This window comes from Nelumbo nucifera, chromosome 3 (assembly GCF_055504915.1).
Source record: "Nelumbo nucifera cultivar China Antique chromosome 3, China Antique-T2T, whole genome shotgun sequence".
NCBI lineage: Eukaryota > Viridiplantae > Streptophyta > Magnoliopsida > Proteales > Nelumbonaceae > Nelumbo > Nelumbo nucifera.
The window spans coordinates 76,039,679-76,063,603 of NC_142651.1; the positions used below are offsets into that span (position 1 = coordinate 76,039,679).

Genomic DNA, 23,925 nt, shown 5'->3' on the forward strand with positions numbered 1-23,925 from the left:
ATAACAATAAGGCAAAGCAACTTTTCATTCATGGTGTGCCTTGCAGGTCAGCTCTTGGGCAATCGAATTTTCAACACAGATATAGACAAGATGCAAATAAAGACAATGATAACAAAAGATAAGCATGTCAAAAATCAACCACATCCAAAAATTAAGGAAATTGTATGATTGATAGTGAGGCAGTTTCTAATATGGCATAATTTCATGTCGGCTTTAGGTAAAGTTCCTTCAAGTTCAAAGTTCAAAATGCAGATGATCCAAGCTTAGAGATTCCATCCCCGTGCTTTTAAGGAAACCACTGAAAAATGGCTCTTGGTGCATCATACTTACATGGCTCCAGACTCTGCAAATACAAATTTGCAATCCAAATTGTCTGTTGGTGATAATCGAGCTGCATTTGTGTTGGACAAAGCACATTGAGCAATTGCTACTTTGTGGAGTGATAAAATAAGTTGGAACCCCAAGGAGACCATTTCCTACTTTTGTACTAGCAACCCAATATGTATACTAAAAGCTCGTGGCACGATAACCCTCAGTTTATTCTATACAAGGATAGAATAACTAGACATCTACAATGTAAATAGTGCAAATAGAAACTAGGGCAAACTGCATTTTATGGTTCATAAAATTTGGCACTAAGAAAGCAGTTCTTTCAAACAAGATCTGATTTAAGGAAGTTGACATAAAAACTTTACCTTACGTATACATATGATTTCATGAATCAGGGATCTGTTTTGTTGAGTGATCCATATTTCACCTTCCGGATGTGGAAAAAAATGACTAATATAAATGAATTCTCAGGACCTCTTCTGTGGATGCATTACTCCTTTTCAAGTGGTCCTCTTCAAAAGAGTATAATTTATGCCCATAACTAAATATGGCAATTAATTTTTGTACCTAAATTATTTTAGGTTGTGTGAATGCATGTACCGAGTTACTTATATATTCTGGCCTAAAGACCAGCCTTAGGATCATCTGAGCCAGCTGCAACAACTCCGATTCCACCTCCAGAAAATTTTTCCTTACCGAACTTGCGTACAAGTTCATCAATCTTGCGGAACTGATATGGCCATCTTGAATTGTAGAGAAACTGACGAAGGTCAAATCTGTTGTCCTCCGGTGAATAACTCTGTACAGAATCAAATGGTAACAATAAATAATTTTCAATTACTAAAAAAAGGCAAATTGCAGATAGGTAACGTATACTTTGGGGGCAGTCTCACTTCAGGGCCTGAATTTTCAAATGTGCCACTTTAGTAATTAAACTTCCAGAAATATACATTTAAGTCCAATTCTATTAAACTAACGTTCAAGTGAGGGGTAAAATTACAAAAATACCATGTTTAAACTCTTTTTCACTGTTCATCTTTCTTCTACATTTTGACTTCCAATGCAAACCAGCAGCAGAAAAGTAAGCATCCGAAGGTGAGACTACACCCAATGAACAGACTGGGGTGAGCTTACTTTGCTGCCACCAGTATGTGTCTGAAGTCTAAAGGTAGAAGATGAACAGTGGAAAAAAGAGAACCAGATTATGGGAATTTTCATAGCTTTATCCCTCACCTAACGTTAGTTTAACGGAAATGGACTTAAATGTACATTTCTGGAAGTTCAGGTACTAAACTGGCACATTTGAAAGTTCAGGCCCTAAAGAAAGCTACCCCCAAAGTACAGGGTACCTATCTGCAATTTACCCTATAAAAAACTGGTTTTATAAATACAACATTGAAAGAAAACTTCATTTTAGGGAAGTCCTCTCTATCTTGAGACTGAAGAAAATACCTCAGCATGATAGGAAGGTGTTAAGACAGTCATTTTGTGTCGATTGATTGAATAGTACTTGAAGAAGTGCTTAACCTTATCAGCTATCTCTGATGGAGTTAATCTTCCACCCCATTTGTAGCAGAGGTTCTGAAGCAAGAAAAATAATTAGGCAAAACAGACAATGGTTTCAACTGCATAGGATATAAAGCAGCCTATAAACCAATGCTACAAGCTTTGCACACCAACCCATTGATAGAGAGACCAATGAATCATTGGAACTTTACTTTGATGAGATATAAAATCATGCATAGTAAGGGCATGTTCAGTACTGTGTTGTCAAACAAGTGCAGTGCATTCAAGGCTACTGGGCTCCACTGTGGCATGTCTGAAATTGTAAGTTCTGGATCACACCACACCTCTTGTGACATTCTGTACCATGGTGGTGTGGTGTGGTGTGTTCCCAGACAATGGAATTTGAAAAATACTTTTTTATATTAAATCAATGTTCTACAATTGAAAAAAGTTATGGTGCATTCTGGAACACGAGAAATAAGCATGTTCCAAGATTTGTGATATTTTGCATTTTGGAACTAGCTAAAGCTCATTTCAAAACACACCACACACTACAGCCTCCAAGAATGTGTGGCCTCCATGGTGCATTTTGAGGCTGGCTTGAATCAGCTTTTAACATAGTACCAGACACCCACTAACTAATTCATTGTTCACTCGGTTCAGTAGTTTCTCATTGTGAAGTAAGCTCAGGATGCATTTTGATCTGGTCATGTATGTCACAGAAGCTTGGCTGTAACATAGCTTGCACCAGTCACAGGAACCTTTGGGCTTCAGTATGGAAAGTTGAAGACATAGCCAACCTAATTCAGTGTTTCTCTTTGTGATGTTTAAGCTCGGAGTGCAATTTGATCTGATTATATATATCACAGAAGCTGGACTGTAACAATAGCCCATCATAGAACCCAAGTACCAATGTCACATATCTGAAATCTCTCCTACAAACTCAAGAATGTTGCACATCACTAGCTTGTATGATGAACTAGGCTTTTTATGACATATATGGTTGGAACAGAAATCTGCCATTGGCTTGTGGAAGTGAAGAAGCCCAATTTGGATTTATGCCATGGAGGTCAACCGTGGAAGCCATCTTTAAATTGAGACAATTGAAATAAACTTATCAAGAGAAGAAGAGAGATCTTCATATGGTATACACTGATCTAGTGAAAGCATATGATAGAGTTTTTAGAGATAATATGGTGGGTTTTGGAAAAGAAGTGCCAAATAGCTTTAGGGACTTGATTAAGTATATATGTATATATAAGGATGCAACAATCAGTGTTAGAACACCTGTAAGAGAGACATCAGATCTTACAGTTGCAATAGGTCTTCATCAAGTGCATCTGTTTTATAAGATTGGAAATTTGAGTACTTGGTACTAGATTTCTCTGATTTTTATTTTACTTCAAATTTATGGTTTCACATATTAACCAATAATAGGAAACATACACTTTATATATCAAATCATCATTAAAGTAGTTAATCATTAAAACCACTTAATTGCCATACCTAATATGAAGAAAAGAGCATTACAAGAAATTAATACAATCAAAAGAATACATGTATCAATTAATAGTTACTTTTTTTACATTTGATAGTCAACTCTAGGAGAATTCTAGAAGACCTTTGAAGTTGAAATGGAGAGTAAATTTGTGTAGACAGCTACGTGGAGAAGACCTTTGAAGATCAAAGCAAAGCAGTTTCTATTCGAGAGCTTTAGGGTGAAGGGGAAAACAGCACTGAAAATTAGGGAGATGAAAATGGCCATGGTGATTGGGAATGGCTATGGGGTGGGTTCGGGGCAGGGCACCCCCTCCTTTCTTCGCCCCATAAAAGGGAGTAAATCACACTGGATACTATAAAAAAAGAGACCTATTCAAAATCCTATTCAGATTAGGACTCTTCTATTCCAAAAAAAAAAAAAACTAATTACATGATTATTTCCAAAAAAACCCTACTAAAGCCAGGATTCCTCCACGAATCCTACTTAAATTAGGACTCTTATTTTATGAGCCTACAAAATAATTGTCTTGGTCAAAAACAACTCAGGATCAAGATTTAAGGGTGGATCAAAGAAAATTTGATAAAATCAAAGAGTCCTACTTCAACCAGGACTCTTCCAACTGTGAAAATCTGTGATTAACCCTCAAATACTCAAATCAAATCACACAATTAATAGCATCAAACATAACAAAATCGAGAGTCCTAGTTGCACTAGGGCTTCTCAATTTAACAAGATGAGTAACTATAAAGCCTCAACAAATCAATCAAATAGTTAGATTATATCAGATTTTGTCTAACAAAAGATATTGCAAGAGTCCCAATCATACTAGGATTCTTCCAATTTTGGCTCATTCTTTTCTAATGATAAAACTTTCATAAATTTTGACTTTAACTGCTTTTTTGAGCCCTGTGCGCCCATATTCTAGGATTTTGGGCCCACAATGCTCAAGGGGGCATTGTGGGAAGTTTTTATTTTGTAACTCTTGATCGATCATTAATAAAATGGCTATTATTATCTATAAAAGAAGAATGCATGTATGTTGAAGTCATTTTTTTATTCAAATAATCTGTAATAAGTGGGCTAGCTAGTCTTCTAGACAAATCATTAAAATTATAAAAAAGTATCCCATATGGGAGTTCCCCCTCTTAAGTGGGGAGTTCTCTCTCTTTAAGTGGGGAGTTCCCTCTCTTTAAGTGGAAGGGACAGGTGTCCTTCACCTAGGAGGAGGGGGTAGTTACATAACCACCCCACTCCCTATTTAAGCTCCTTAAGGGGAAGCTGGAAACACAGACACACGGAGAGACTCTTCGGAGAAAATTTTCACAAGAGATTCTTAAGAAAAGCAAAGATAAGGAGAGAAGAAAAGAGAAGTGCTCAAGGGAAGGCAAGAAAGGAAAAGTCTCACTAATACAGGTAGAGAAAAGGAAAGTCCTCTCTGTGAATACTTCCTATTTATGTCTTCTTTTATGTATCCTTCTTTCTCTCTCTTTTGTTATTACTTTTGAGAAAGGAAAAAGAGGGAAACAAACCATCTACAACCAGGTTCCTCTACTTGGTTGATTATGGTCCCTCTTTCAAGACAAAGTTAGGGATTAAACCATCTACAATCTAAATCTTAAAGGCTGAATATGGTTCCCTTCAAATGAAAATGAAGAGTAGGGGGGAATAAACCATCTACAACCAGGTGCCTCTACTTGGTTGATTATGGTCCCTCTTTCAAGACAATTAGGGAGTAAACCATCTACAGTCTAAATCTCAAAGGCTGATTATGGTTTCCTTCAAATGAAAATGAAGAGCAGAGGGATGAAAATCGTCTACAATCAGATAGTCAATTTGATTGACTACAACTTATTATGAAGAAAGGAGTGAGAAGGAAATTTTCTTTGTATTAAAGAAAAGAGAAATGTATTGCTGTATAGTTTCTCAATTGTATTTTCATTTTCTTTCTTCTCATTCTTGTACACCTGATGTAAAAGAAAAGCAAATGAAAAGTTCTTTTTAAGTATCCTATTGTTCTTTTCTTTTGTTCTCTGTGTTCATTTCTCCAAGTCAGAATCAAAAGGTGTTCTCTACTTTCTTGTGGGGATGTAATTAAGGGGAACAATCCGTATGATTCCCTGAATGGGCCTTACCCAAAATAATAAAACTCAATCACTTGATTAAGTGAATTATGTTGCATGAGAATTTATTAAAATTTTCACACCAACAATGTATCAATTAGAAAATTCCCTAATACAGATTAATGATGTGGTTCCTAATATTACAAAAATTATATGCATTATGGCAAACTCAATGCGCCTCATCCTCATGCATCTGTTATAACAACTCCAAACTGTAACTAGGTTACTTATTTATACATTTAGTACATTGGAACTACCAAATTGAAACCATGTTATCTTTTTTGCAATGTACAATAATAAAATAGAAAGATCACTACTATTAAAGTTTTGAAAAAAAAATGATTTAAACTACATATATAGATCAAGGCATAAGAATTTATCACAAATAGAAAATCAATACATGACATGCCTTCGGTAGCTAAGTTGATTACTTGTGGCATTCAAAAATGATAAATAGTACCTTAAAAAACTAAAAGACAAAGCAATAAGCTATTACTTCATCCACATCAATTGTTACGAAATGGCACCTTGGTCAAACATAAGGAAAAAGCTGGAATAATTGTGACAAATATAACAAGAAAACTAAAACTGAGACCCAACACAAATGTAAAAAACTGATACGAATTAGGTAATATTAATAACACTGACAAATACAGCCAGGTCAAACCTTAATGCCACAATTCATAATCACCAATGTTCTGAAACTTGGGACAGATATCAAAGCACCAGGGCTGGCAGTTCAAGGTCCAAGCACAAGTAGCTTGCCTGGCTAACTTGCTTGTCAGGTTCATGAGAATATAAAGATATGGGAAAAAGTTCAAAAAAAAAGGAAGAAAGAAAAACATAAGAAAAATTATATATACTGAACAAAACGATTTCCCAACTATTGATTTTCAAAAAGTTTTCAATATAAAGTAAAATGTCTTTGACCAAGTTGACTGCATATCAGACCAAACTTCTACCTGACCTAGTTTAGAGCTTGTAATCATTCAAATGGTTCAACCATCAATTCAGTATGTTTCAGAACATTGGTACTCACTGGTTATGATTCTGAAATGACTTAAAGCCGTGGCAAATTCCTTCTATGGACCATAAGTTAAAATGCACTGAGCAAACAATAACCATCTGATTGGAATATTGCAAAGTGCCTCTGAGACGAGCAAAAGAAATAAATGTTCAATGCATTTTGGCTGGTCATGGGCTTAAGATTGCCTGGCTAAATGAATTGTAAGTTTTGAAACAATCCAGCATGTACTCCAGAGATTGAATGCTCCAGATCAATGGGATTGTCCACTAATTGAGTAGGAGGGCCAGCACACTTCAACAAGCATGAAACAGTTCACAGAGAGAGTGGGGTTTGTAAGACCAACCTGAAACATCGACACTGGACCACAACGGAAAATCTTACGCAATCTTCCATAAACAGAAAGTTCCTCATATGTCATTCCCATATCCACTTCATCCAACTGTTACACAGAAGATAGATAAGTTACTTTATCATTCTCAGCTTCTGTCTCTCCAATTAAATTAAGAATGCCACAGACCAGGAATTTCCTGCATGTTCTTTATGTGAAGATGCCTAAATGGATCATACCATGCAAAAAAAAAAAAAGATTCAAATTAGAAAAATTAAGGGGTGCCAATCGGGTGGATCCAGGCGACTCTATACTGAAAAAATTCACAAGGGTTAGGAGGCTGCAGTTCACAAATTGATCCCTTCCATGAGATCTCCTGGGCAGATGGCAACCTAATTCAACAATTCTACTAATCCAATAAATTAAATTCTTGAGTTCAGCATAAAATATAGTGACCATTGCTCAGGCTGACAAGCATAAGAATGAAGATTTGAGTCTTGAGACTGGCCACTTCATGCTAATAAATGCCAGAGGTTAGGTCCACATCTGGTCCACCCCTTCCAAGACCCTGGCTAGCTGGGGCCAGCATTGGGTAATAACTACTAAGCTTTATTCAGGTCAGCACAAAACATGGAGAGTCACCTAGAAAAGAAATGTGAATTGATAAAAAGGTTAGGACCATCCAATCTGATAAATTTTGGCCACAAATCTCTCTTAGTTTCACCCAGTAGTCAACAGACCTCCAGCATGTAATGACAAATTCATCCAATATATGAAGGTAATATCACCATTACAGACTTCCACATAGCTAGCTCATGCATAATATATTAGAAGTGGATATGTAAATAGTGAAAAGGAAAAAAGGGAAAAGACTAACAGATTTAATGTGGATATGACGAATGTAAACAGATAATTCTCCATAGTTATTGATATTCTCTGGCAATGGCTCTGATCCAGATATTTGAATAAAGGAAAATAGTTACAGATAGAAACACTTGCATTGTGCTAGATGTTTACCTGATTGTAATTGGACCGTATAGGCTCCAATTCAGCAGTGGGTGGAGCTGCTTCAATTTCGGCCAAAGATGAGTAGCCAAGATGAGTGGCACCCCATCGCAAAAATGTTCGAAGATCCTGCTTACTAATGCTTCCAATCGGATTAATGTCTGCTGAGCTGCAATCGTACTGCACCAAGAAGATTTTAGTCTCTGCTTAGTGGACAAGATAATAACCATCCGTATCATGGACCCCATCAACAAATCCATAGAAGATTAATATGGGTTGCTTCTAATAATTAGGATTATGATATTCTATTTCAGCATCAGCAGGGATTTGATAAGTTGACTCAATCAAGTGTTGAGTTGAGCCAAAAGGATAGGCCAAAGCTGAAATACACAACCTAGTACCTAAGGATGTAATTTTATCAACTTGAGAGTTGGATCAAGTTATTGCATAAATGAATTCACAAAATCCAAAACAGATTTAATGTACTTTGGCATATGTGTACTGTCTGAGTCTGACTGAAGACATTGAAGCATTGTGGTATTACCTTCGTTAAGTAACCACGCAATCCTTCATCCACATTGGAGCTACCCAAAACAAGATAAAATCCTCCTTTCTTGTGAACCCATGGCATAAGTGATGCTAACATAAATGCCAACACCATCCGAATTCGAGCTTGAATGTTCTGCAGCCCTAAGTTCTCAGCATCTGATCCACCATCTACCTGCGTGCATAAAAGCTTGGTTGAATACCAATTTAAGATGAATCTCCTCATGCTGAACAATACAACTACAGGTACAACTAACAACACTTAAAATATGTTGCAACTGAACAAAAGTTCAGCATACAGCTATTATGATTTAAACTAAGCAGGTCTGTGAATGAAAACAAAATTTCTTGAATAACTAATCTCCAATAAAAAAATAAAACAATGCTTAGTAAGTTAGATGGATTTGACAATACGTAGTTTACTATTATAATAAAAAATAAATAAATAAGTGTAATGTCATTATATCAACTGTTTCTCCAGAGTTATCAAATCCAGTAGCTTAAGAATATTTAACTAAATCCACAAGTGTCACATATTAGAGACATGAAGGTTTAGACAAATCAATCCAAGATATGCCACCATGTCCACACAATTTATCCTGTATATCAAAGACAACAACTTTTCAAATGATAGCCCATCATGGGCCTTGCTGCACAAATTTTATTTCATCATTCCACTATCAAGTGCAACTCTATACATGCTGAGATTCTGTGTCTGTATTTGAGAGCTAAATGTTTGATAAGATTTATATGAATGTGTTAGAATGGATTGCATGTCTGACTGCAATATATAAGACACTTATGGAATGAAGAAAATTTTAAGAAATTGAATGATTGGTTTCTTATTTTTTGGGTAAGGCCCATTCAGGCAATCATATGGATGTTTCTCCTTATTATATCTCTGCAAGGGAGCAGAAATCACCCTTTGATTCTATCTTGGAGAAATGAATTACAGAACAAATAAATATGAAAAAAATGGAGAATTTTTTAAAAAAGAGATCCATTTACATTTATTTATATATCTCAACTTTACAGGAATGAAAAAGAAAAATACAAAAAAAAAGAATTGAGAAATTTTACAACATCACATTTGCATCCCCTTTTTTATACAAACATTTCCTTTCCACTCATTTTTCTTCACAATAAGCCATAATCAACCAGATAAAAATCCTATAATAGATGGCACCACTCTTCTGGATGTTATATGTCGAAAGGGAACCATAATCAGTTAGATTAGACATTAGACTGTGGACGATTTTTATCCCTCTTTTCTCCAATCTTCATATATGCATTTGAAGGGAGCCATAATCAGCCATTGGGAACAAGGTTGTAGATACCTGGCCTGCTTTGGTAGAGGAACCATAACCAACCAAGTAGAAGTACTTGATTGTAGATGGTTTCTTTTCCTCCACTTCCTTTCTTACAAGTAAAATTTGGAAATTCAATGAAACACAGGAGAAAAATACATAAATAGAAGACATATTTTGGAGATATTTGTAAAGGACTTCTCTTCACCTATCTATGAGTAGTGTTTTCCTTTTTTCTTCCCTATTCCTGCTTTCCTTTTCTCCACAAGACTTCTCCTTTTCTTCTCTTTTCACTATGGAATTCTTCAAGACTCTAAGAGTGTGATTTTCTAACAAATCTTTTCTTCAAAGGAGGAGAGGGTCGTAACCTCCCTACAAGGAGCTTAAATAGGGATTGAGGTGGTTATGTAACTAACTCCCTCCCATGGGTGAAAGGGGTGAAAGACATGTCACCTGCCACTCAGAGAGGGAAAACCAGTATAAAACACCTCTTAAATCTAATGGACTCTAATTAACAATCTTAGAGTTATTGCATTTCATGGGCTCATAATTAAGCCCATTCTCTCATATTAGAAATTTTATTTTCAATAGACGTGTACTTTTTGATGAGTAATAAAAGAAATTTTATTTAATATTCAGATTAAGTAGATTATATCAAGAGCAAATCCCCTTGATGAAAGTCAGCCTCGTCTCCAGTATAATTGCTCCCTTAGTGCCCCTTGCTTTGCCAAATCATCTGTGAATCCATTAGCTTTTCATGGTATCCATCTCACTTTCATCCTTATCTCTTGCATTAGTCTAATAGAAGTGTACTTGTTACATGAGAAATGCTACAGTTTTATGCAATGCATAACATGGACATCATATGCTACGTTCCTAAATGTTAAATTGCTTGGGTTGATGCATTCCAACAGTCTTAATGCTTTTGGCATATTGGTCAAGCACCTAACGTCATACAAAATTGATCAATTGATATCCTCTTCGTCATATCCTGATAAGATCCCATAATGCGATTGTTACTGTCGGTCAAGAGACAGAATGTCTGTTAAATCATTCATACAATAGGGAATTTCATGACTACTTTAACCTTGTGATAGCAGGATACAATATTGAGGTTTTTCTCCATTTTTTTTCCTCACTCTTCTCTTCTACTACTGATTTTCTCCTCTTTTCTTATTTGTTTTTGTACTTTTTCTTGTTATTTGATTGCTCTACAAGACAAGTCTCCCCTTTATAGAAGAAACTTGAATGCAATTTCCACTTAAGGTGACCCATTATAAACAATAGGCCTAATGCTTGTTGTGAGCCCACTAGACCTATTTCCATGGATTTACATGGTTGTGAGCAAATAACTTGGATATTTTTGTTTGAATCAACATGCATGCATATTATGTGCAGAGAACCTTTTTTTTTCTGGAAAAAAAATACTGTGCAGCCACATGGAACTTGAACCCTCTAGGTAGAAAACACATAGTAAAATTATTTTGTATTCATCACCCATTTGGTTGTCTTGTATTAAATGCAAGATTAAATTTATGATATCTTATAGCTCGAAATTTGTGAAGATTAAATCACTCCTATGTACATTAGACAATTAAGAACTAATTTATATGTTTTATAGTTACGGCCTACCCAAGATGGACTATATATGTTTAGCAGTTGAATTTTATTTACCTTGTAGCGTGGCCACTTTCCCGTCAGTTTCTGGAACAAGGTCAGCAAGGCAGAAACAATACTATCTATACAAACATCAAGGTGCCATGAGCCAATCTCATCTGCTAGGACCTTTGCCCTGGACTTTGTCGCCTCTGAACTGCAAAGGACCCAAAGTAATTTTTGTTATTGATCATTTCAAAAGTGGCAAACTCTTAATAGTTGATTTGCAGGTTTGACCAAAAGAAATGGGATAAGTCGTTGAGCTCACAATGCTACAAATGCACTTGTAAAAATTCGTTAGCAGTTCACTTTTGTTGATAACAAAATATAAGACACAAGTATCAGCATGTTAGAACCTTAATATATATATATATATATACACATATATATAAGCATAGAAAAGGTTCAGAGAAACATAAAGTCTAATCAAATTCATTATTCTTCTCTACTTCTCAATGAAGCTTTTCAGTATTGATCAAGAACCTTTTTAATTCATTAGAACAAGGTTATGTCCAAATATATCAGCAATGGAAGTCCCTAATTATGAATCCATGTCCTTACCTATTTTCAGTTCCCATAAATACTGTATAAAATATACGATTAGCAAATTCCTTGCTGTCAGTAGGAAACTGTCCATCAACATATTTGCCAATTCGTATTGCATCAGCTTTGACTTGTTCATCACCGTTTGCAATTTCTGCACACAGATGTATCTTGACTTAAGCACAGAATGAAATAGAAACATCAAAACAAGATGTCAAGGAGGATTAACTCTTTGGGTAGGAGTATAGAAGAAAATGTTCTTCCGACCACAATTCATAATATTAAAGAGATTAGGCGAAATCTCCCCATTTTGCGAGGGGTAATAGGAATATTCCAAGAACCTTTATTTTTCCCTCATTGTCAATATATCAGCTATAAATAGGAGATATTTTGAACGATGTTGATGAACTAAAAAATTAAGATTTAAAATTTTAGAATATCTTTGAAACCTTTCAACATTTCATTAAATCATTGAAAATTTTTCCTGAATGAACAATTGGGGATTTTGTGATTGGATGACTGGCTTACTGTTGTGAATGTGATGCACTTACTAAGTCACTATAACTAAAAAAAGAAAAAGACAAACAACTAGAGGAGAGGACTCTCAATCTAATCAAAGTAACAAAGAAGATATAAATCAACATCTATACTATATACATAAAGAAAAGTGCGTCATATGAACATGGCCACTCCTTGCTCCATTACCCCCTCCTAATTTTATCCTTTTTTTATGAATTTTTCTTTTTAATTCTCCAAGAAATAGCACATAGTGCCCTCCACGTAGCATGTATTCAAGCACATTTCACGGCAAGACTTTTTGGATTCACATATATACACTCGCCATTCACATGCAAAAGAGACACTCCAGCTTCTATATGGATTGGCCCACATCTGTATTGATGCCATTGCTAAAGGGAATATAGGTTCGGGAATCTATCCTTAAGGGGAGATTCCCCAATCCACAAGTCCTCCCAAAAAAGAATCTTATTACCCACGCAAGCATCATACCTGATGAAAGGAGAGAAGACAGGCAAGATACCAACAATATCTTTCCACGGGGAAAAGTGCGAAGCCCTTGGGTCGAGTCCAGTGTCTGATCCATTTGCTGCCATTCCATGAATACTTCTTATCACCTTATGCGATAAACTCCCTTGCTCCTTAGGAAACCTCCATAACCATTTGCCTAACAAAGTTGTGTTTCTTATTCTAATATTTCCAATTCCTAAGCCCCCTTTGTCTTTCTTTCTAGACACCACTTCCCATTTTAGCCTATGACCTTTTTAGTATCTCCAGGTTCCTACAAAAAATCTCTCATTATTTTTTCAATCTGGTTTGCAATCTTAACAAGCAATTTGAAGGTAGACAAAAAATACACTAGCAAATTTGCTAGTGTTGACTTAATTAGAATGATTCTACCCCCTAAAGAGATGTAGTTCCTTTTCCAACCCGCTAGTCTTTTTGAGAATCTTTCCAAAACTGGGTACCAAAAACTATCTGACCTCGGGTTTCCTCCCAAAGGAAAGCCTAAATACTTAAGAGGCCAATCACTTACCTCACAACCTAGAGATCTAGCCAAAGATGCCACCTCTACTTCTTGCCTATTAATTCCAACTACACAACTTTTATTCCAATTTACTCTCAAGTTGGAGACCTTTTCAAAATTCTCTACCAAGACCTTTAAATTTTCCAACTCCTCCGGTTCTCCTTCACAAAAAAGGATCAAGTCATCAGCAAATTGAAGGTGGGTTACAACTATTTCCTCCCTCCCTACTCTCCACCCTCTAAGCAAATTTCTAGCATCGGCTCTAGTAATCTGTACACTCGACACATCAACTATCAGGGCCAAAAGGAAAGGAGAAAGAGGGTCCCCTTGTCTTAAACCTCTCTTTGCCAGGAAGAAATCCTTGGCTCTAGTTCTACTGCATATTTACATTCTAAAGAAAAGTTTTCACATTTTTACATTCTATTGCACCTATATTGTGGTCGTCCTTTAAATGTTTTCACTTTTTTCTTGATAAATGTAAGAATTGTCACTTATAATCCATCATTTTCCTTTCTTTTTTTTTATCAATAACACAATTCATTAATTATCACAATAAAATTACAAAGAGGAAGACAAACTTTCTTATCTTCCAAAAATAGCTTGAGCCCCAAGAAAGGAAACAAGAGAGAAAGAGAAAAAGGAAAAAAGAAAAATTAAATTACATATGTGCCCAGAACATTGAAACCCTGTCCACCCCTTGTTTAGCTAACCCATCAGCAAAAGAGTTAGCTGATCTTTTAACCCATCTAACTTTAACTTCCATTTCTCGAGTCAGCCATCTGAATTTCCTCCTCACATTGCTATAACTCCATAAACCACTGTCATCTTTATTCAGCCAACCTACCACCACCTCCGAATCCCCTTCAATTATGAGTTTCCTAATATCCATCTCCCTAGCTTTCTGAACTCCAACCATAACTGCTTGGATCTCAGCTCTGAGAGTCACCCACTCCAATTGGGCCTGAGAACATGGCAGAAACAACCCCATTCTTGGGTTCAGCTAGCAACCTCACCCCACTTCCTCAACATATCGTCCACTATATAATCTTTGAATAGCTCTAGGGATTTCATCCAATGTACAACCCTTATATGGATCAGAGCCCTCAGATCTTCAGAACTTCACGCTGCTTCCGAGAAAATCCTGGAGTTTCTTTCTTCCCATAGAGACCAACAAACTGCTGCCATCAATCCTCTCCACATAGTCCTTCCCCTTTCCATACACCACCTAAAAAAAGGAGCGAAAAGACTTTGCAAGTTTGATGGAGGATTCCAAGTACACCCAAACAAAGAGAGAGCCCACTCCCAAATAGATTTTGCAAATTGGAAAGACACCAGTAGATGAAAACCAGTTTCCCTATCAGCTTTACAAAGAACACACCAATGAAGGGACAAACAAGTATTGGGTTTCTTCTTTTGGAGCAAATCACCAGTGTTGATTCTTCCCAGAAAGGCTTTCCAGCAAAAACAACCAACCCTAGGAGGAATTGGCCTGCACCAAACCTCATTAACAGGGAAGGGGGGAGAGGTTACATGACTGGTGGATTGGGTTAACACTTTAAAGAATGAGGCGCAAGAAAAGGAGCCAGTAGGGGTGGGAATCCAGATTCTAGAGTCTCAACAAGATCTAAGAAAACATCATCAAGAAGTTGGAGGAGACTCGAAATGCTATCAAGGTCTGAATCTCTCATAGCCCTTCTCATACCCAAATTCCAACCAAACCCGGAACTAGAGGAGGGAGGGGTAATGAAAGAAGAAACTGGCACATTCTTCAAAACAGATAGGACATACAAAGAAGGGAACTGGTCCTTTAGAGGGCCAATCCCCACCCAAGTTTGTTCCTAGAATTTTATGGAAGTACCTGAATTCATATCATACCGGATAAAAGGGGAAAAGGCTGGTAATAGATCATGAATGGCTTTCCAAGTCGAAGCGCTTGTGGTCCTAGCATGAATTCCAGCATCCCATCCGTTAAGTTCCAGCCCATGTATGCTTACCACTATTTTAGCCCATAATTTCTCCTTCTCTAGTGGGAATCTCCACAACCATTTCCCTAGAAGAGCCAAATCCCTTTCTCTAATATTTCCAAGCCCTAACCCACCATTGTTTTTACTCCTGCTTACCACCTTCCAGCTTACCCTATGGTCCCTCTTCTCCTCACCGGGCTCCAAAAGGAAGTCTCTCGTCATCTTTTCCAATCTATTAGCAACCTTTACTGGGATTTTAAACACTGAAAGGAAATAAATGGGTAAATTTGCTAGAGTAGCCCTAATCAGTGACATCCTACCTCCAAGAGAGAAGTAATTCTTTTTCCAAGAGACAAGTCTCTTCTCAAATCTTTCCACCATCGGATTCCAAAAACTCACCATCCTTGGATTATCACCCAAAGGCAACCCCAAATAATTCAATGACCACCTTGAAACCTCACACCCTAGCTCTTCTATACTCTCCCTAACCTCTCCCTCCTCCAAGTGCACACCCACAACACAACTCTTTTCAAAGTTCACCTTCAAGCTTGACATTTGTTCAAGAAGTAGTATCACCAATTTCATGTTCCTAATATAATCCAAGTTTCCCCCTTCACAGAACAGAATTGTGTCGTTTGCAAACTATAAATGGGTGACAGTGGTTTCCTCCCTTCCAACTCTCCATCCTCTAATGAGACCCCTAGATTCTGCTTTATAAATCAATCTCCCCAGAACATCAGCAATCAGAGTGAACAAGAATGGAGATAGGGGATCCCCTTGTCTTATACCCCTACTCGCTGGAAAGAAATCTACCACTGTCCCATTCACAAGTATAGAATAATGAAAATTCCGAACACACCCGATAATCCATTTGCACCATCTAGCCCCAAACCCAAAATTGATCATAACTCTCCTTACAAAATCCCAATCTACCAAATCATATGCCTTTTTCTAGATCCAACTTACATACCACACCCTTCTTTCCATCCTTCCTGACAAAAAGAATGGACTAGCCTGTGTTGCGTTTCTATGTATTTCTTTCTTTTTTTCAATTTTTAATTTGGACTTTTATCAATGATTCAAAATCAGATAATCGATAATGATTGCATGACATGTATTGAAATGGATTACTGGCTTACCCCTGAGATTGGGAAATTTGAACAGAGTTGCTGTAGACCCTTCTTTTTTCTAAGTTTAGGAACTTGGAAGGCAGTGAAAACTGAGAACAAAATGGAAAATTTTTCAAAAAAAAAGCCTGTTAATTCATGGATTCAGTGTCATTTGCACAGTGCTCCGATCTTGTAATGAAGCAGTATTTGTTGTTTCTTCATCACATATGAGTGAATGAGGAAGAGCGAGGGAACGAGATTGAGAGAGATGAATAGAAATGGTCATGGGTGGGTTTAATAACCGAGGGTAATTTGGTCCACATAAAAGTATTCCCCAGCTAACCGTTTTTGTTATTTGTCAATAAATGAAACTGTCATTTCATATGTAGAATGTCCAATTAGTTAATGGAAATTGACCTCTATGTGTTTAGTGCGCTCACAAAATACAGGACCAGAGGCGACCTCAATGGCATTGACATTATCTACAATATCATCGAGAAGAGCCCGAAGCCACACAATCTCACTAGAAACGAATGACATAGCTCGATACTCTACCTATGTGGAAGACTTGGAGATAGTCTATTGCTTCTTGCGCTTCTAGGAAATGAGGGAATTACTCAAGAAAACACACCAACCTGTGGTAGATCGTCTAGTATAAGGGCAATCAGACCAGTCAGCATCGGCATAGGCTAGCAAGTTTAAAGAGGATGATGATGATGATGAGAAAAATAGTTCATGAAATAAGATACCCCTAATATACCTAATGGTCCAAAGGACTATTAACATATGTGGCTATCTGGGAGAACAAACAAATTGGCTGACAACTTGAACTGCATAAGAAATACTGAGCCTTTCCATGGCGAGATAGATGAGGCTACCAACACATCAATATAAAGTGGCATCATGAAGTTCATCTCAAGAGTAGTATCCACCTATTTCTCATCGACAAGGCAAGCCAACTTGACCAAATCCATAGCATATTTTTACTAATTCACAAAATATCCTTCAGAGGCACAAGTTACTTCCAGCCCTAGGAAGTAGGTTAGAGAACCAAGATCCTTCATCTTGAATGATTCACTCGAGAGATTTTTGAGTTGAGTAATATCGTCATGATCATCACCAGTAATGAGTATATCAACAACATATAGAAGAAGAGTGATCCCCTGAGCCTGCTTCAAAATAAAGAGAAAATAGTCAAAAGGGCTCTGTATAAATTCAGCCTCTGTAATGACTGAGCGAAACTTCTCAAACCAAGACCAAGGTGCCTATTTGAGTCCATAGAGAGATCTCTTGAGATGATAAATCATAGTAGAATCATCACAATATCCAAGAGGTGGTTTCTAAACATTGTCTCCTTCAAGTTACCATGTGGGAAAGCATTCTTCACATCCATTTGATGGATGTCCCATTTCTTAATTGTTGAGAAGGCCAAAACCAAGTGGATTGTAGTCATATTTGCAACTGGTGAAAATGCCTCCTCATAATCAATCCCAAGTATCATTTTAGAGTGGGTTCATTGACCAACCCAAGCCCAAGTTCAACCCGAGTGCATCAAATTACAATACGGGTTGGGCTCAAGTTGGGAAGATCGGACTTGACCTCGGGCTCAAGCCTAAATCCCAAATTTTAGGATCGACCCCAGGATGACCATAAACCCGGCCCAATCCACCCGACTTGCACCCCTATTCTTATAGCCTGAAGTGCTTGTTTCCCTTAGATGGCCAAGTAGGTGTAGGAGAAGGACTGTACCACCATCTGAATTGTCCATAGTTGTCTGATAAGCTCTATGTTAGGACCGGCCTAGAAGCAGGCCTAGGACACTTCAGGCCCAGATCAGCACACCCCACGATTCAGCACTCAGGTGCACAGCACCTCCTCTGAGGTTTGTTTACATGCGCCATCCACATCCAGAGATCTGAGCAGAGTTTGTTGGGTTGTTACAGGTCAGAATTGGGTTGTTACAAGCCACTATTGGCAGTTATAAATATCTGTAGCAATCAATTGACTGGCATGAATGAAATAATCCTAAGTTCTTCTCCTCTCTCCTCTTCTCTTCTCTTCCTCTCTCTCTCGTCCATTTCAGGAGGGTGAGCTCCCTCGAACCAGCTCTTCTTCTGTAACATGACCAGCAACCCTATCAGTTGGTATCAGAGCCTAGCTTCCATGCCGATGACCAGAACGGCGGCGACTGAGGAGAGGATTGACTGGATCGAAGGGGAAGTGCGGCAAACCACCAACGAGTTGAGAGACAACAAGGAAACGCTCTTAGCATTGGTTGGTCAATTCGAACGGCTGTCAGCGGCACCTAGAGCTTCAGAGGTTGAGGGATCCAGTAGTAGCAATGGTAGCTGGCAAGGTGGAGTCTTCCCTGTCAAGGCCGCCAAGATCGACTTCCCACTGTATTCAGGTGATGACCCCGTTCCCTAAATATACAGGGTTGAGAGGTATTTTGAATTTCATGAGACCCTTGCTGAGCAAAGAGTTCCCACTGCCGCCATTCACATGGATGGCGAAGCAATTATGTGGTACAAGTGGTACCAGAAGACCCATCTCCAAACCACTTGGTTGGATCTCACTGAGACTCTACGTGTGAGGTTCGGACCCTCTGGCTATGAGAACTTCAATGAGTCCCTCTCTAGAGTAAGGCAAACGGGTACGGTAAGAGAATACCAAAATGAGTTTGAGCAGTTGGCCACGAGAGTTCATGGTTGGCCGGAGGCTGCTCTGGTGGGTTGTTTCATAGGGGGATTGAGGGATGATATCAGAGTTGAAGTAAATACCATAAAACCAGCTACTTGGTTGTGGCTTTTGGTTTAGCCAAATTACAAGAAGAAAGGCTGGATTGGCTCAAGAAACTGGGAAGGTTTACAGGACCTCCAGTGGGCCCATTATAGAGGAACCCCTACCCGAAAACTGAGCGCAATTCAGGCCCATTACTTCCAAGCCCTACCAATGCGGTGACCACTGCTGCCAAGCCCATTCTGCCTACCCAGAAAACTGGCTCACTGACCTTACCTTACCGGAAGGTATCATGGACAGAGATGTAGGCCCGAAGAGAAAAAGGGTAGTGATATAATTGCGACGAAAAAATCGTCGTAGGGCACAAATGTAAGGCCCAACATGTCTACCTTCTGATTGATCAAAAAACAACATGTCTACCTTCTGCAAGTTGATGAAAAAGATGACCCTGACCCACCCCCCGAAGACACTGAGGTTCAACAGATGGAGGTGGTTCCCGAAGTTGAACACTGTGTTATTTCAATACAGGCTCTGTCCAGATATCAGGCCCCCCGAATAATGCCGGTCCACGGCAAGATCTCAGGAAGGAAGGTATCCATCTTGATTGACAGTGGGAGTTCCTTAAATTTTATAACCTCCGGGTTAGCCCGGCAACTGGGACTGATGATTGAAGCCGTCCCGATGTTTGCAGTCAATGTGGTCAATGGCCAGCGAATTACCTGTGACGGCAAATGCAAGTCAGTCGAACTCAAGGTTCAAGGGTATACCTTCAGGGTAGACTTGTACCCCTTAGAATTTTCCGGAGCGGACGTGGTCCTAGAAATACAATGGTTGCAGCTTTTGGGCCCTGTGGTTTGTAACTGGGCCGAGCTGACCATGCAATTTTCACAAGAGGGCCGCACCTATACCTTGAAAGGGGTTAAGAGTCAGCGCATAACAGCAGAAGACTTGGATGCTATATTCAAACAATGCCGATACAGTGCCACCCCACTACTAATGAGTATGGGCTCCATGCCACTTGGCCCATGGCTGTTTCGTCTGAAACTGAGAACCTCAGCCCTGAACAAACACAACAGCTTCAACTGTTACTCCAAACCTATGCTGACATCTTCTAGGAGCCCACTACCCTTCCTGCCCCAAGAGTCCATGATCATAAGATTCCCATACAACCGGGGGCCCCACCCACCAATGTCAGACCCTACTGTTACCCCCATTACCAGTGGGTAGAGGTGGAAAGGATGGTTAAAGAGTTATTGGACAAGGGCTTTGTCTGGCCCAGTAGCAGACCATTTTCATCCCCTGTCATTTTGGTAAAAAAGAAGGATGGAAGCTAGAGATTTTGTGTTGATTACAGAGCTTTGAACAATATCACTTTCAAAGATTGGTATCCAATCCCTCATATTGAAGAGCTATTTGATGAGCTGGGCAAGGCCAAATATTTCTCTAAGCTGGATCTGCGATCGTGTTACCACCAGATCTGAGTGCACCCGGATGACATACATAAGACGACATTCCGAACACCAGATGGGCATTTTGAATTCCTAGTGATGCCCTTTGGTTTAACTAATGCACCAACGACATTTCAAAGACTCGTGAATGAGATTTTTAAGCCTTATCTACAGGTATTTGTGCTTGTATTCTTTGATGATATACTTGTTTACAGCCCAAACTGGGTTGCTCACTTGGACCATTTGCAGTGTGCATTAAGCTTACTACGCCACCATCAGCTATTTGCGAAACCTTCTAAGTGCTCCTTCAGGCAGACCGAAATTAACTACTTGGGGCACATCATCTCCGATGGCCGGGTGCATACAGATCCAGAGAAGATTGCTTGCATGGTCACATGGGCTAGGCCCAACTCCCCACGGGCCCTCAAGGGGTTCCTTGGGCTTACTGGGTACTATCGCTGCTTCATTAAAGATTATGGACTCCTGGCGACACCACTTACCAGCCTACTGAAGAAGCATGCATTTGAGTGGGATCAGAAAGCTGATGAAGCCTTCCAGTTACTTAAGAAGGCTGTGACCACACCTCCAACAATGGCTCTTCCCGATTTTACACTAGAATTTGTGGTTGAAGCGAATGCCTCAGGCAAAGGGATAGGCGCAGTCTTGATGCAGCAGGGCCGACCATTGGCCTTCTACAGCAAGGCCCTCTCTCTCCCCAGGCCCAAGCCAAGTCCACATATGAGAAAGAACTCATGGCTATCACGCTATCAGTGCAGAAGTAGAGGGCATACCTCTTGGGCCAAAGATTCATTGTGCGCATGGACCACCGCAGCATCAAGCATCTGCTGGAGCAAAGAATTCTGGGCCCTGACCAGCAAAAGTGGGCCTACAAGTTACTGGGGTATGACTTTATTATTGAGTACAAGCCGGGACCTTCTAATGCTATCGCCAACACACTCTCACGGGTGGAAGACCTTCACATCACTGGGGTGTCACGTAGGGGTGATCATGGGTCGGGCCAGGCCAGGCTTTGCACTTATGATAAGGGCTAAAGCTTAGGCCCGGGCCCGGCCCGGCCCGGGGTTCCAGGCCCGTAACATAAGCCCTAGCCCTGGTCTACACAGTCCCATGTCGGGCCGAGCCTGATTCCGGGCCAATGTCTTTCATATATAAAACATTATATATCTATAATATTTTATATTAAATGACATAACATGCATATAAACTTTTATTTTATATATTATATAATATAAAATATTACATATAATATAAATTATACATGTCATGTTATAATATTTATATACAAAATATATAATATAATGTAAAATAACATGTATACATATGTATACATTATACACAAAATGTGTAAGTTTAAATATATGCAGGCCGGGCCGGGCCGGGCTGGGCTGAAATGATCACCCCTAGTGTCACGGCCAACTTATACCCTGATGGACCAATTAAAGCAGGAAGCCCACAATGACACTCACCTAGCCCAGATTAGGGCCCAAGTTCTTAAGGAACCAGCTCGCACCGATGGATACACTATGAAGGGAGATGTTCTCCTTTACAGAGGGAGAATGGTGATTTCTGACAGATCCAACCATCACCAGGAGTTACTACGACTCTTTCACGACTCAGCACAAGGAGGACATTCAGGGGCTCTTCGTACCTATAAACGTTTGGCCTCGCACTATTATTGGAAAGGCATGAAGTGCATGGTGCAGGAGTATGTAGCGAGATGTGCTACTTGCCAACAGAAAAAGTATAACACACAGGCACCGGCAGGACTGTTGCAGCCCCTACCCATACCAGAAAGAGTTTGGGAAGAAGTCACTATGGATTTCATAACCAGACTCCCCACCTCTCAAGGGAAATCAGTAGTGCTGGTGGTTGTGGACAGGCTGAGTAAATATGCACACTTCATTGCCCTCTCCAGACCTTATTCAGCATCCACTGTAGCTCAAGCTTACATTCGGGAGGTGGCCAGACTCCACGGAACTCCCCTCTCCATCTTGATAGACTGGGATCCCATCTTTATGAGTTCCTTTTGGCAAACTTACTTCACCGCTCAAGGGGTGCACCTACTTCACTCGACCAGTTATCATCCACAGACGGACGGGCAGTCGGAGGTAGTCAACCAATGTTTGGAGACCAATTTGCGGTGTTTTGTGGGAGATAAGCCCAAACAGTGGGCTCAATGGTTACTATGGGCCGAGTTCTGGTATAACACTACATTCCAGGTATCAGTAGGAACCACCCCTTTCAAAGTGCTCTATGGGTGTGACCCTCCATCTATCCTACCGTATGAAAAGGGGGCAACATCAGTTGCTGAAGTTGAGAGCCAGCTTTCAGCAAGGGAACAGATACTCAAGACCCTCAGGTTCCATCTTCAGCAGGCCCAGCAGCATATGAAGATAGCTTATGATAGGAAGCACCGGGAATTGGAGTTTTCAGTTGGGGATTGGGTATACTTGAAACTCCAACCATACAGGCAGGCATCCCTAGCGAGAAGGTCGACTCAGAAATTATCTCCCCGGTACTTTAGGCCATTTCAGGTGGTTGAACGCATTGGGGCTGTTGCCTACCAACTGAACCTCCCTGCAGAGTGCCAGTTGCACCCCATATTCCATGTTAGCCTCCTGAAGCCTTGCCTATCTTCCTCTGATGTTACCAGTCCCACGCTTCTGCTGTTCACAGAGACTTGAGAAATAGTGTTTCAACCACAGCATGTTAAGGACATCCGTTGGGTGAAGAAGGGCAGCAAGGTTCACAAACAAGTCTTGGTCGTTTGGAAGGGGCTGCCACAGGAGGATGCTACTTGGGAAGATTTGGACCAGCTACAGAAGCAGTTCCCCACCACCAACCTTGAGGACAAGGTCATTCTTGATGGGGAAGGGGATGTTAAGACCGGCCCAGTTATGGAGAGCCAGGCCCAGGACACCTTGGGCCCAGATCAGCACAGCCCACGACTCAGGTGCGCAGCACCTTCTCTGAGGTTTGTTTACACACGCCGTCCACGTCCAGAGATCTGAGCAGCGTTTGTTGGGTTGTTACAGGTCATGATTGGGTTGTTACAAGCCACTATCGGCAATTATAAATATCTGTAGCAATCAATTGAGTGGCATGAATGAAATAATCCTGAGTTCCTCTCCTCTCTCCTCTTCTCTTCTCTTCCTCTCTCTCTCGTCCATTTCAGGAGGGTGAGCTCCCTCGAACCAGATCTTCTTCTGTAACACGACCAGCAACCCTATCA

General features: G+C 39.6%; 1 protein-coding gene across 2 annotated transcripts in view; it reads right to left on the bottom strand.

Moving 5' to 3' along the window:
* Nucleotides 1-597: 597 nt before the first annotated feature.
* The window catches only part of LOC104588790 (carbon-nitrogen hydrolase family protein), a 58,883-nt gene continuing 35,555 nt past the window's right edge, over nucleotides 598-23,925 (bottom strand). For both annotated transcript variants that reach the window (XM_010246870.3, XM_088900703.1), the window contains exons 8-14: nucleotides 11,888-12,023; nucleotides 11,345-11,483; nucleotides 8,362-8,538; nucleotides 7,830-7,997; nucleotides 6,828-6,923; nucleotides 1,783-1,911; nucleotides 598-1,129 (exon numbers count right to left, since the gene is read on the bottom strand). In XM_010246870.3, coding sequence (XP_010245172.1) covers nucleotides 953-1,129; nucleotides 1,783-1,911; nucleotides 6,828-6,923; nucleotides 7,830-7,997; nucleotides 8,362-8,538; nucleotides 11,345-11,483; nucleotides 11,888-12,023 — 1,022 coding nt within the window. In that variant the 3' untranslated portion in view covers nucleotides 598-952. The remainder of the gene's footprint in view (nucleotides 1,130-1,782; nucleotides 1,912-6,827; nucleotides 6,924-7,829; nucleotides 7,998-8,361; nucleotides 8,539-11,344; nucleotides 11,484-11,887; nucleotides 12,024-23,925) is intronic.